This window comes from Sorex fumeus, unplaced genomic scaffold (assembly GCF_029834395.1).
Source record: "Sorex fumeus unplaced genomic scaffold, SorFum_2.1 ptg000098l, whole genome shotgun sequence".
Lineage (NCBI taxonomy): Eukaryota > Metazoa > Chordata > Mammalia > Eulipotyphla > Soricidae > Sorex > Sorex fumeus.
Genome location: NW_026606155.1, coordinates 35,046,413 through 35,060,803, shown reverse-complemented (window position 1 = coordinate 35,060,803; position 14,391 = coordinate 35,046,413). Strand labels below are relative to the sequence as shown.

General features: G+C 51.4%; 1 protein-coding gene across 1 annotated transcript; it reads right to left on the bottom strand.

Moving 5' to 3' along the window:
• Nucleotides 1-756: 756 nt before the first annotated feature.
• LOC130041942 (homeobox protein SIX1) lies at nucleotides 757-3,845 on the bottom strand. Its single transcript, XM_056134233.1, has 2 exons — nucleotides 3,032-3,845; nucleotides 757-1,089 (listed from the first exon to the last, which is right to left on the bottom strand). The coding sequence occupies exons 1-2, from the start codon at nucleotides 3,589-3,591 to the stop codon at nucleotides 795-797; spliced, it is 855 nt and encodes a 284-aa protein (XP_055990208.1). The 5' UTR covers nucleotides 3,592-3,845; the 3' UTR covers nucleotides 757-794.
• Nucleotides 3,846-14,391: the final 10,546 nt, after the last annotated feature.

The window sequence follows — 14,391 nt, the reverse complement described above, 5'->3', positions numbered from 1 at the left end:
CATGAAGGTGTCTTTTTCACACTAGTACATTTTAAAAGTTTGCCATTTAAAATAGAAAACAAAACAAAACAAAAAACCCTCACTAAATTGGACAAAAATAGTCATATTACCAACGGTCACTTGTATTTCTAATTGCCTCACTTAGAGAGCATTAAGACATTTAGGCACTTGTTTTCCCCTAATACTGTTCTTTCATTTTAATCTACGCAATGTTATTTAACACTAAATATGAAAAATGTAAACTTAATTTTACCCACCAAAGAAAAGTTTCAAAATATTTTTTCCTCTTCACCTTAAGAATGTAACCAATTCCTACCAAGCTGGAAGCTCTTGTCACTATTTCACTTCTCACTCAAACTCTATCTCTTTCATTTCCTGTTCCTCTTCCCAAAACATTTTCCCAAAAATAAATTTTTCAAAATAATTTAAATCCAGTTGATTTGTAATCCTCATTCACTGAAGAAATAAAGAAAAGAAGAAAGGAAGGCAGAAAGGGTATGAAGCAGGTATCGGGGTTGCCCAGAATCAGGACTGGGTGACTGTATGCTTTTGTTTATTAGGGTTCTCCCCCACCCATCTCTGCACTGGAAGGGGAAATGTAAAATGGGAGCAGTCGGAGAGAGGAGGGCAGATAAGCTTCAGATCTTTGTTGGTTTTGAGTTTTAAAAGATATCTGTGAAAGTCCATCGTTTCTTTATGCGCAAAGAACCCCAGAAACAAGCTGCAAAACATGTTCCTGATTTCTATTTACAAGTGTTCCTAGTTGGCATTTCAAGGCACCAGTCCCTTCCCTTTTAGGACCCCAAGTCCACCAAACTGGAGGTGAGGGGGCCGAGCAGGGAGTCCTGGAGCTGATGCTGGTGGGCTTGTAGGCCATGGCTGGGCTGCGAGGCTGTTAACCCGGGGAGAGAATAGTTTGAGCTCCTGGTGTGGCCCATATTGCCCTGCAGCAGAAGAACCGAGTTCTGGTCTGGACTTTGGGGAGGTGAGAATTCTTCTTCAGAGCTGGACATGAGCGGCTTGCCCCCTTCCAGAGGAGAGAGTTGATTCTGCTTGTTGGAGGAGGAGTTATTGTTTTCGGTGTTCTCCCTACGAAATAGAGGACAACACCATATGGTTAAAAAAAAAAAAAGTAGGTTAAAAAAAAGTGTCAGATGGCGGCAGGGGTGTTGGAAGGAGTCTTCCCGCAATCAGTCATCACCCAAATGGAGCACCGCTGCCCCCATCCCCCCAGGGGCTGGTGGGGGTAGTGGAGAGCAGAGGAGAAATGGAGAGCTATGGCCAGCCTTCCTAGGAGGCATTCTTTCCACTCCCAGATTTCAGAACGTCAGACCATCAGGGCATATTTGAAAGATACAAACAATACTTTTAACAATTTTGTTTCCAGTAGCTGTATTCCGTCCCCACCCCACTGCTCCAGCGTTATTTTCAAATACTTAGGAACCAGTACCGCAATGGACAGTAACTAAGTGTGAAAATCTACCGACAAATGGTTGCTGCTGATGAAGATAATGATGAGGGAACAAACAGAGGCCAGTGCAGATGTTTGGGGTGAGTCGAGTCAATTGCCCGGTTCCCATCTGAGGAAACAATTAAATGTCCAGTTTCCCTGCCCCTGCCGGAGGTTGTGGTTTCGGAGACCCAGGACAGGTCATGGGAAGTGGTGTCCGGAGCGGCCCAGTGACCTGAGTAAACACAGGGAGCGCGGCCAGTCTCTCGGATTTCACCAGGGAGCGGGCCCTTGGGCCCGGCTTATAGGACGGGTGTTTTGTAACCCAAGTCTAACTGGAACCGAGCTGTCCTGTCCCCGTGCTACTGGCTCAGTTTTTAAGTCTCTCACGGCCCCTTCTCTGAGTCCCCTGGGGAAACACCCCCGTGCACCCCAGGAGAAGCCCGCATAGCGGGCTAAGAGCGCCCGGGCGTCCGTCCCGCATCGGGTGCGGGGAGACTGCCAAGCCCGCGCCGCTTCCGCCTGCGGAGAGCCGGTCCTCCCCTCCCCTAGCGCCAGCCAGTCTCCCCGTTTTGCTCCCCGCCCCTCACGGTCTTTCTAGCTCTTCCAGAAAGCCCATTTTAACTCATTCTAGCCAGACTGTGTGCTTTTCCAACCCAGGGCGAAGTGCAGAGGCCACATCTTTGGTGCCAAGGCTCAGAGACGCAGGCCGGTCTGCCCCGGGAAACGCAGGGTCCCCCCAACTCTCCGGCCTCCCAGTGTGCCCGCGGCGCCGCGGCCGCCTCCTCCAAGCTCTGCCCAATCTCAGTCGGACACTCCAGAGGGAGAGGATGGAGCGGGGCCAGGTGGCCTGGGTGGGGGGCGCGGGCAGGTCGGAGGCGGACGCAGGATCCCAAACGGATTCCGAGCTCCGAGGCGCGCAAAGCCTGCGACCGGCTACCTCGTTCCGAGCGGGGGTGCGGACAGCCCGGCAGCGAGCGAAGGAGCGGAGTAGAAAAGATCTTTTCTGGATGCTGGGCTCTGGGGATACAGAGCCCACTCCCCTAAAGCACCCTCTCCTGGGAATTACGTCTCCCAAGATTCAGCTCCCGGGGAGGAAAAAGGCGGCGAGCTCTTCGCTCCCAAGGCTGCCCAAAGCGAGCGTGTGAGAAACGGGGAGCGGATGTCCCCGGCCAGCTCTACCCCTCTAGGGAAGTCAACGGAGGGGGGGTACGCGAGCCTCAGCCCCACCGAACCCTTTTCCTCGCGATACCAAGCCCCGCTTCCCCTGTACTTACGCGAGAAACACTCTACGCGCCTGGTCCTTGCCCCAGCCTGCCAGCAAGGCTTCCAGAAAACAGACCCAGATCCCGCGTTCCCCGACACGCACCCCCCAAGAACCCACGCACGGCCGCTCAAATCCAATGCGTCCCCGGCCCTAACGCGTGATCGCAGAGTTTGTGAACTTTCGCAAGTGTCCGGGTGGCCCGGGGCGCCGCCCCGTGGAGCGGCTCCGGTCAGTGCCTGCGGGAGGCGGGAAGGAAAGGAAGGGAGAGGAAGGCTCCGGGGGGTCACCCGAGCAGCTGGGAGCGCGCCGCGTACCTTTCCTTGGCCTCGGCGGCCCGGTCTCTTTGCCTCCGGTTCTTAAACCAGTTGCTGACCTGGGTGGTGGTGAGGCCGGTGGCCTCGGCCAGCTCCCGCTTCTCCCGCGGCGATGGGTAGGGGTTGTGCGCGTACCACTCCCGCAGCACGCCCCGCGACTTCTCCTTGAAGCAGTAGCTGGTCTCCTCGCCGTCCCAGATCGTGCGCGGCAGCGGGAATTTTCGGCGCACCCGATATTTGCCCACGGCGCCCAGGGGTCGGCCGCGCAGCTTCTCGGCCTCCACGTAGTGCGCCTTCAGCCACAGTTGCTGCAGCTTCGGGTGGTTGTGCGGCGAGAACTGGTGGCTCTCTAGGATCTTGTAGAGCTCGCGGAAGTTGCCACGGTGGAAGGCGACCACAGCCTTCGCCTTGAGCACGCTTTCGTTCTTGTGCAGGTGGTCACAGGCGGGGAGCGACCACAGGAACCTGCCCAGGCGTTCCAGGTTCCCGCCCTGCTGCAGAACCTCGCACACGCACGCCACTTGCTCCTGCGTAAAGCCGAACGACGGCAGCATGGACATGGCTGGGGCCTGCCGGGGCGCACTGCCCGGGCGCACGCGTCAGGGAGCAAAGCCGAAAAGCAGGGGGTGGCTGCCTCGGGAGGGGAGGGCGGCTACTTCTAGCCCCCTCCCTCGGCCTTGCGTCGGCGAAAGGGCCAGCCGAGACTTGGGGACGGACAGCCGAGGAAGAGGATGATTAAGAGTGGGGCTCGCGAAAAAACACCGAGCTCCGCCGCCTTACGGGCCTCCCTCGTAGGCTCCGGCCTCTCGCCCGGTGGATGCTGCTCGTTGCCGGGGAACTTGGTTTCTGTTCTCCCTGCAGCGGCCTTAAAGCGCGCAGAGTCCCCCGTGCGCTGATTGGCTGCAGGCGGCGCCTATCCGGGGCCGGCCAGCCCGGGAGCCGCCAGACCCGGCAGAGAGGCCGCGCCGCCCAGCGCGGGGAGGGTGAGCCTTTGCAGCCCGGGTACAGGGAGTGGTGGGAGGAGAACCTGGAGACGCAGGGAGAGAGGTTGAGGGGGGGGAGTGGGAGTGGGAGAGCGCGTCAGGACCCTGCAACGTGAGCCCCCTGGCCAGTGTTACCTAAGGGCAGCAGCTCACATCTCTGCACAAATCAATGACTCCAGACCTAGGTCCCTTCCTCTCCCTTCCTACCCTTGTCCCCTTCCTTGCAGACTTGCCCTTTCCCGGTGAGCTCATATTTAATTACCTTAATGTTGGAATGAATAAATAATGGATTGATGAATAGCTTATGGAGCACGATAAATAATGCAAGATCAGTCCAGGGCCCCAGGCTGCAGCTACTCGAAGAGTGGCTTCTCTCTGGACTGACTCGGGCTCCAGGGGTCAAACCTAACCTCCTGCCTCCTAACCCCTAACGAGCTGCACCACGCTTCGCCGTCTTCCACGGAGCTACTGGATAACGCTTCCCGCATTCTTAAAAGGCCGCGACAATTTGGAACCTCGAAGACTTTGGAGCATAACTGTTGAGCAGATAAGATTGCAAAAGTTCATTTGTGACTTGGTGTCAACGTTCTATGGCTTAAGCCTGCAGATTCCTTCCCAGACTCAGTTTCCCCATGTGCGGGGCTGTGTATTCAAGGCCACCTCTGCTATTGAGGACTGTCAAGAAGCTTTCCTTGGCTGTTAACAAAAATGTTTTGGGAACCTCATATGAAAGATTCTGGATGGGGTGTAAATTAAATAAAACTGTGTCCGGCTCCAAAAGCAGTCTGCTTGTAACCTAATCCTTGGACTGATCTGAGAGGGACACTGCCCTCAAAGCCCAGGCGACATGGGCTCCAAGAAGATTAAATAAAGAGGTGTGTACGTGTGTGTTGCAATGCTGGCCTATTTTACTCCCAGGGAATGAGAGATGTCCTGCAATTTCATTACCATCATCTGTTATTTGGTGTAAGTGTGGAGAATGCTTAGTAAAACTGCACAAACAAATGAAGCTGTTATTATCTTAAGCCTCATTTGCACACCTTGTTTCAAAGCAATTATTAAGAAGATTTTGGAAACAATTAGGGTCTCTAAACAAAGATAATCTATTGTCTGTAGCAGAGACTGGTAGGAGATAAGAACAATGCTAGGAGATAAAGGAAGCTGAGTGGTGGAAGAAGAGTGACTTTATGACTACACTTATCTCTGATTAGATAAGTTCAAAACAAAATTTTAAGTACACTTCAAAAATGCTTTTGATTTAAATGTGCCCTCTTAGTGAATGCAAAGAACAAACTCTAGGCTCTTTAAACTTGCTTGTCTTCTTTAAATGTTTTGATTCCATCAGCCAGTGCCCCCGCACCACAGAAACCATTTGCATATTGAGATATAAGTGGGTGGAGAAGCACCATGCGGGTTTCCCCTTATATTATTTATATGGTTTAAAATAATGTACCCAGTCCAGTGCACCCTGCAGTGTACATTTTAAACTCAGAAGGTTTTCACATCCTATCTGCTTCTCAGGAGATTCCAAGCCGACAGCGAAGCTCCTTCTCTGAATTCCCACAGAATGCTTTTTGCACTATGCCGTGCACTTAGACCTTGGAGACAGATGCAGATCTTTCATTAAGTTTAGGCATTTTAAATGCATATAATGAGTGCACATTATTTCAAAAGATACCACACAGTGTGCTCATAGACTCACTTTCTAAACTGGAAGTCTAGCACGGCTGAGTTCAAGTCCATATGTCTGGTAATTTTCCCTCGTCTTATTTTGGTGCTCACAGTGTTTCACATGAAGTCAACTAAGTCCTGCCAGGAGGAATGTCTCCTCTTGGAACAGTTCTTATTGACATGGCAGCTGTGTGAGGACCGGAACGGAGACTTAAACTGGGCTCTTGAAAATCAGTCCATACCCTAAAGTCTGGAGCAAGTGCGCATACTGACAATGGGGGTGGGGTGAGAGTGGGGGTGTCTATTAACTCTCTAAATCTCTTAAAAGACAACCAGTAAGTTGAGTGTGGGATGTGCTTTATAATTAACAATTTTGTATAAGGAAATGAGGCATAGCTAGGACAAATAAGGGCAGGTATAAATTTACAGAGAATGACAGGGAGCAGAGAGATGGCAATTAGATACCAATCCAACCTCCTCCCCCTCCATCCATTCCTCTAGACCTCCCAGACCATTTCTTTCATCTTTCTTCAAAAGGAACCAGTACATACTAGACATTGGCGACAACCGAAAAGACATCCCTGGGATGGTGTGCCAGTGAACACTGAGGTTGATGAGCAATGAAGCTAGACTGGGAGGCCATTCCTGGCCCGCCTGCCTTTCTCCTGGTGTTTAATCCAACAGATAGATCCCTTAACTAGAAAGGAAAAGTGCTATTCGTTTCATACAGACAAGCCTACCTGCTATTTCGATCACTTGGTTATGGGAACCAATTGTTATAAATGTTAATTATTGCTTAGCATATATAAGGTTTCCCCAAATGGAACCTTTCACTGAAAACCACTAAAAGAGGTAAAATGACATGAATTTACAAACCACATAAGCCAAATGATCCATTTTAAATCGCATACAGAAAGGTCTGAGTTGTTCTAGTAACTTAAAACCTTTGCTGTCAATGCAAATCACACGAAAAGCAGAGATGCGTCGGAGATTTAAAAGGAATAAGCAATTCTAGCTGCTGCCCTCGCTGCATCACGGCCCCCGCGGGAAAAGCGAGTGGTCCGCGACGCCGGACGCCAGGTTTCGGGTCTTCACTGGCCCGGTGCAGGTAACAGCCGGTGCTCCTAACTAATCTGGAAAATGCGGAGACTCGAGTTTCTCCTGGGATTGTTCAGATAAATTCTTAAGGCCCTAGGTCAAAAGCCGCTGGCTAGGACCCACTTGTTTCCCTTTCTAGCCTGGAGAGAGATGGATTGGGGCTCCCGGCCCGCCTTCTCAGAATGCCTTTGCTCTGAAGATCTCCAGCCCTGCTCTACCTAGAGATAGGTGGCAGGGAAGGGCATCGGGAGGTGTTTCTTCAACGAATTGGTGTCATCGATTCCGGGACAGTGAGGAGACTCCTCAAATTCTGGCTGAAATGACAACATTCATCTTTTCTCCCTTGGCTCGGCTGGAAACTCCAGATGCCCTCGACCCTCTGTCCAGGCTCCCGTAGCCGCGCGGGGCCGCGCCCACCTGCCTCCCCACGACGCCGCTCCCGCACCCGGCCGGGTTTGAATAGGCCAAGGGCTCCGACAGAGCGATTTGCGGACCCAAAGAAGAGAAACCCAAAACCAGTCCATTAGTAAATGAGTTTTGTGTTGTCAAGGTTCTTTCCCATCCACTTGCTGTTCTGAAAAATAGATCACGTTTCGTTATCTTTAGTGGGAATCTGCAACGTGACACCGGATCCGCGCGGCCCCCGCCTCCCTCTCTCCCTCCTTGGGTCCTTTCAGCTTCGCTGAGCCCGGCCGAGGGGAGCCAGCGGGCTCCTCGCCTTATTTTTAAACAATGGAGATTTGTCTGTTCCCCGAATATGTTTTGGGGTGGCGGGAGGGGGCTTTCTCCCGCTGGCGGGGAGCGCGCGAGCTCGGTCTCCGGCTTCCTCCGGGCATCCGCAGAGCCCCGCGCCCTACACCGCCGCCCTCCGCCCACACCTGGACAAACAGAGCCGCGGGCGGCCAGCTCCGCTCGCTGCTGCAAACCCCGCCGCCCAGTGCGGTTCCCCAAATACAGTCTCGGCATTGTTCCGGTCGGGCCAGGGAGCTAGCAGAGACAGCAAAGCGCAACTGAGAGACACCGCCGCGAGGAAACTCAAATTGGAGGGGAAACGGGGCTGGGGGTGGGGTGGGAAGTGGGCTATAGGGACTATTTTCTTGCTCTGGGTGCTCTATGTTTCCCGACCCCCTACGTTTGTTCTGTCTGTTTCTCTTTAAAAAACAAACCAAAAAAATGTTGTGCCTATTCCTCCTCCTTCTTATCTCAACCTCACCTTCTTCCTCTCTTTCCCTTTTCTGTCATTCTCATTCTCTTTGACTCAGTCTCTCTTTCACTCTCTCCTGTCTCTTTCACTCTTCTCCATCTCTCTCCCTCTCCCTCCCTTTCTAGCCCCTCTCTGAATCTTTCTCCCCCACTTCCCCTGTCGCCTCATTTCCTTGGCTTTGGGAACCTGTGCCGGTTTCAGCTAAGGTACTTGGAAGGGTTCACAGGCCCAACCAGCCGGTGTTGGGCACCCTGGCAGTTCCCCCAGCCAAAAGCTAGGGCTTTGATGCTCATTGGGTTCAGCTCTGCCCTGCTGAGTGGTCAAAGGTGAGGCCAGACTGGGTGAGAGGGATGAAGGTAGATGAGCAACCTGGGGGGAAGGGGCAACTTCATCTACTCTCCAAGTCAGGTCCAGGAACTTGCCAACCTCAGGTTTGAGACATTAGATGCCACTTGACATGAAAGGTCAGCACTTTTCTGAAAGCAAAGGGACATGTCATCAGACCCCATTAAGAATTCTGGGCTGTAGAGATAGTAGAGGGGGTAAGGCGCTTGCCTTACACTGTGGGACCAGGATTTGATCCCAGGCACCACATATGCCCCCTCATACCAGCACCACGGGAGTGATCACAGAGTACAGAGCCTGGAGTAAGCCCTGATCACTGCTGGGTGTGGCCCAATGCAAACCCTTCATATAAAAGAAACCTTATTTTAAAAAAGAAACATAAAAGACGTGTGCCCCTTCACTTTATTAATATTGCCTTAGGGCAAGTTTAAAGATACTTTCCAAAAGTCCTTATCTTCCATTGAATTTGCAATCAACTTTTTTTTCCCCCTCAACTAATGTACATCCTGAATACAGCATCTGTCTAAGCTAAAAAGAATTTCCTTTTGGGAGGTGAAAGCCTGCAGTACCTCCTGTTCAGAGGAAAGTGCTAGTGACGGTAATGCAGGGTGACACTAAATAAACAGTTAGGGTGGACTGGAAAGATGGAGTTAATTATCCAGTGAGCTGCATTTCAGCCCAGACCATCAGGGGCTGATTTGTTTTGGCTCATAGTCCGAGGAAGGAGACAAACCACTCTCTTTTTTCTACATCTCTTAGGGATCCTGATCGCTGATGTCTCAAACAAAACAAAAAAACAAAAGCCACTACCCAGGTATAACTGTTTCTATTAGAATTCAGTTGATTACTCCTCTGTAGTATCTGCAAAAAATGTCCACTCCATTACCAGATAGCCCGCAAGGGAAGACCCAAGGTGACCGGGAAAAAAAAGTACTCCCCAAATCTTTTTTGAGAGGCTCAAAGGTAAAGAACGCAGCCATGTAGCACTTCTCCACAACTCTTCACAAATCTGTAAAAATTTGGATTTTTACAAGTTTACAGAAATGGTTTTTTATAAAAACTAAAATGTTGTCCTGATTTTCCTGATAGTCTCACTCCATCCCCCATCACTCTCCTCCCCAAATCAGCCTTCGCGAAATTTTAGATGCAATTAGATTTATTGTTTGCGAGATTCACCGACTATCCGGTTTCCTCAGGTAAGCCTGCACTTACATACAAATCCCAGTAACTTAAAACTTCTCCCGCCCCACTTTGCTTTTCCCTCCCACCCTGAGCCCCGCCACATTCTGATATTAATAATCCCCGGCTGCCCCTCTTTCCGGGTCATTACGGTACTGCTGGTCTCTAATCAATCCTAATGCGATGGCAATTGGAGTCCCTGATGACTGCGGCTCGGGTTTCTTGTAATGGCTCTACCACATTTTCCTGGACCTCCTTCTTTAACCTGAGATGCCAGGGGGACGAGTCCCTTCTCTGCAGCTGATTACTTCAAGATGTGGGGGCTGGTCGAGCAGGAGAAAGAGACACGCTCACAGCGTGGCTACCACCGCGGGCTGGGGCGGCTCGGGCAAGCCGGCGTCTGCACACCGAGCGGCAGCACCCGAAAGCTTTTCGCTACTCTCGATTCTTCTCTCCCCGTATCCCAGGCCCATACTCACCCTGGCGAACCGAGAAGATTCTTCGACTTTAGTTTCCCCCTGATGTGGAAACGTCTTGAGTTTTTTTTTCTGGGCCTCTCCAGTGCTCGCTGCTGTGTTTGCTGCGTTCCGGGCCAGGCCGCCTGCCTGGGTCTCGGCAGTGAACCACACTCCTCAGAGCTGGCTCCCCTTTTCCTCCTGGTTGTTTTCTCTCAATACCACCTTCCTCCCCAATTTTACAATGATTTTTTTTCTTTAAAAAAAATTAAAAAGAAAAGAAGGATTCTTCTCTGCTGACCCCTGACCTGTCTGTCATCTTTTCCTTACACGAGCAGGGTCTAAAACTCCCAACCTGTTTCTTACCGAAAGCCCAGGCCCGGTCATCTCAGGATGTGACCCTTGCTTTCCCAACTTCTGTGAGTCCATCGGAATTCTTAAATCTCTAGGGACAAAGGCCCAGCCAACACTTCTTTCTGGCTGGTGACCCGGGGAGAAAGAACCGGGACTGGAAACTTGCGCCCAGCCTTCCTCTCCCCCGCTGAGATCTCGCCTTCCCTTCCCCGGTCCAGGCCCGGCAACTAGGCGATCAGCACGTTTTCGGTATTTGTATTCTTCCATTTCTCAGCCTAAAGCCATTTAACGTAACCCGAGCCCAAGATAATTGCCACGTTTCTGCCGCGATACTTTTTAAAACAAGATAATGCTTCTGAATTGGGGAATAAAGTGGTGCGGACAAATTGGGCGCTAAGCTGCCGAGATAGATCGCTTTGTTAGGGGTGGCGGGTGGTTTGCGACTCAATTAGTGCATTTCTGGGAGCCGCCTCCGCTCTGCAGCGGGGTCAGCACCAAACCAATCCCCCCTGTGGCTCCAGGGCACCCGGATGGGTTCTGGGAGCAGGGTTGAAGCATTTCTGGTCTTGTACCTATGTCAGCTTTTTTTTGGTTTTGTTTTGGGTTTTTTTTTCTTCCATTTTTGCATTTCCCCTAAGTGCATTGTTGAGGTACTAGAGGACCCAAAGCTTCGTGGACAGAAACTTGACTTTCCCTGTTCCCAAAGGGTCCGCGTGGAAATTTACCGAAGCGCCAACGTTTGTCATATTTGACTTCCCCTGAGGAGCTGCGGGGGGAGGGGAGAGGGGTGCACGACACTGGAGGCAGGGGACCGGGAAAGTCCCCCACTCACCAGTGCCCCTCTGCGAGTCTCGCCCACCTGCCAAAGTTTGGATTTTGCAACGTCTCCAACACCGCGGGTAGAACTGGGTACAGGCTTTCTGGAAAGCCCGCCGAGTGAGGCTCAAAGGCAGCCCTGGGACTGCGGGGGGCGCTTCTACTGAAATCAGTCCGCTGCACCCACCCACCCACCACACAGCAAAGCAGGCCCGCGTCCAGGTTTCTCCTGTCCATTGCGGGATCCAGGATGAGCCGCCCCGCCAGGTGCGCGCGCTGCCGGGGAGCGCACTCCGAGGGGAGCCCCAGCCGCTGGCCCTCCGCGTCCGGCCGCCCGCGCGGGGAACCGCTCCCCGGGATGCGAGAGCGCTCGGCGCCGAGTCCGCCCAGGGCGCAGTCCCGCGCTATTGTGCAGCCAGAGGTCGCGTGTTTCTGTCGAGCCGGCCCAGGGGCCGGGACGACGAGAGCACGCTTCAACCCCCCCTGGGTTCTGTAGGGGGCTGCTCCCCGAGGCGGTGCCTGGGACCCCCGAGCAGCAGGAGCAGGAAGTAGCCGTGGGGCGGCGGAGGGGAGGGGTGGGCGCGTCTAGAGGGACGTGCGGGGATGTCAGCTGAGCTGCGAGGGGGCGCAGGTCCGCGGCGGGAGCGACTGGAGGAGAGAGAGGGCGCTGTCTTCCTGGCAAAGGATCCTCCGCCCGACCGCCAGCAACCGAAACAAAAAATGAAAAGGAAATGTGCCCGACTGAGCCCCCGGGGTGGGAGGCTAAGGTGGCGGGGAGGATCCTGGGCCCAAAACGGGGGAGCCGCGGTGGCCTATAGCCGGAGCCGCGGAGCCGATGGTGGAGATCGCCCCTAAGATTTTCCCACTGTCGCCTTCCTGCAAGGCCACCCCCAGCCCGTCCACACACACCCGCACACGCACACACGCTCGCTCACACACTCGCACACACTTTCTCCCTCGGAAAACCGGAGGCGTCGGGGCGGGGGTGGGAGGACGACGACGCGGCACGGGCGGTGGAGGCGCTGCCGTCTGCCTTGGTGGATCCCGATCCCGTGCCCCGCCAGCAGCCTGCCTTTCGGCTTCGTGGGGTCGGGGCGAAGCAAAACGCGACCCCCGTCAACCCGAAACTATGAAGGGCCCCACCAGGGTCCTCACCTGGCTTGTCGCGCCTGTCCAGCACCCACGAAGAGATCGATGGTCAATTCTCTCCTGTACAGCCGCCCAGTGGCGGCGCACACGCCAAGAACGCGGAGTCCGCGAGACAAGCTGCAGATCAGCCATTCTCCACCCTTTTACTCATAAATCTAAAAATTCAGCTTATTTCTCGAGGGAGAAACAGCTACCCCTCGGTTCCAAAAGTACACTCCTCTCTCCTGTCATATACAAAGGATAATGCTTTTTTAAAAATATATATATATCTATGATTCTAATAAAACCAGGCAGAGGGGGAGGAAAAGATCCCAGACTTTTTTTTTTTTTGAAAGGTCCCTTTGCTTTAACAAACGTAGTGAAAGGCGCTCCTGATTTGTACACAAATACTAGAACCAACTCTCCTGACAAGCCCGCCAGCAGAGTCTGAAGCGCCAGTATCTATGTGAATTTCCGGGGGAGACTCGATGCTTCCATAGCCCTTCCAGCAGAATCCAGGTGGCCCTGTAGTCCCGCCTTTGACAGGAGAGCTATTTCCTAGGAGTAACTGGGTGGGCTGCAATCTGCCTGTCTTCACGTTGAGAAACGCTTCTCTTGTGGGAACGTCTGTTTCTATTCATCCGATTTTCTAATTTCTTTGATCAGCCTAAATATTTTCTTGGCAAACGGAAATTGACCATGCCATGAATATGATAACAACCTGCTTGGGGGGGAAAAGTTATTTTGCTTCCTAGCAGCAGGAATAAGAGAGGGGGTGGGGTGGGAATGCCTGTAACAGATTCCTGCAATATATATATTTTGCATTCTCTGAAGCAGCTTTGTGAAACCACCTCCCCACCCCAACCCTCAATATAGTTTCTTCCCTTTCTCCCTTCTCAGATAAACACACACCTGGTTTCTTAAAAGTCTTTGATACTCTTTATTTAAAAAAAAAAATAGGACTTCAATGAATGTCTCTGGAGAATTTCCCTTTAAAACATAGATGAAAGGCAAGGTTAATACAATGTTCTCTTAATCCCTTTGCCTTCTGAGTCAAAATAAATATTTTCTTCTGCATGGTGATTGTACATCCTGCCATTTGGCTATGTCTATAAGCAAATCAGCCTGTAATAAAAGTTTTTTGAGACTGTGTATTAAACATGCTTCTCTTGAAATCGAGTGGTGAGGGGGAGCCTTTCTTTACAGGCAAGAGTTTGTGGGTTTCTAAAAAAGCTGCAAGAAAAAGGACCTTTCACCTCTCATTAGTGATGCCATCAGTGCTCGGGCAGAGTGGAGCTGAGGTCATGTTACATATGGCACACAGTCTGCTCAGCACTTGAAACGTCAGCTTTGAAATTTTAGAGAGGGGAAAGGTCACCTTTAATAAGCTAAAGTCTGGGGCTCCCATTGCCCTCATTGCAAACTGGGTGGGTGTCCATATGCTTCAAACCTTATGTACAATTTTTTTCCTTGCAGTTTTAAACTAATTTTGCTTTCCCTCTTTATTTAAACCATAATGTTCTCAGCTGCTAATACTCCATAAGGCCTTTCATTTTTCTGGTAACTCTGTCATCTTTCCTTTTCTTGTCATGCAATCATGAAACCGTCTGTTCTGAGTGATAGCTTTATAGAATTCAACTTCCCAGGAGAAATGAAGTGTATCTGTCCATCTGCATACATGGATTCAGACATGTGGGCTATAGAGTTACCCTTCTGAGTGGGTAATTTAGACTTCACTCTTGTACACTACATAATTTACTGAGTCTTCAAAACATTAAAACGTCCATATTATGTGAAAAGCTCTAGTTTCTGAGAACTTACTGGGTACTACTAAAATTTTTCATGCCATTTACTGAAATTTCACATTTTATTTTTACCATGTGAGGGAAACTCAAATCAGAATATATTGATTCCTTTGTAAAACTTAAAGCTAAGGCTAACTGACAGATGCTATAATGGTAGCTACATCACTAGGGAAAAAAGTGCTAATATCTCACTTCCTTGTTCAGAAAATATTAGGACCATTTGTGAGTGTTTAATCCTAAAATTTGTTCAAGAAATGAAGTCAACCAAACCCAAGCAACTGAAATGCCCCCGGATCTCTTTGTAGCCACTGTCAAGATGGAT

Bases quoted from the DNA above. Each gene is read 5' to 3' on its own strand.
- LOC130041942 (XM_056134233.1), bottom strand. From the start codon at position 3,591: ATGTCCATGCTGCCGTCGTTCGGCTTTACGCAGGAGCAAGTGGCGTGC. The intron at 1,090-3,031 runs GTACGCGGCGCG...TCTATTTCGTAG, and splicing joins GCCGCCGAGGCCAAGGAAAG to GGAGAACACCGAAAACAATA.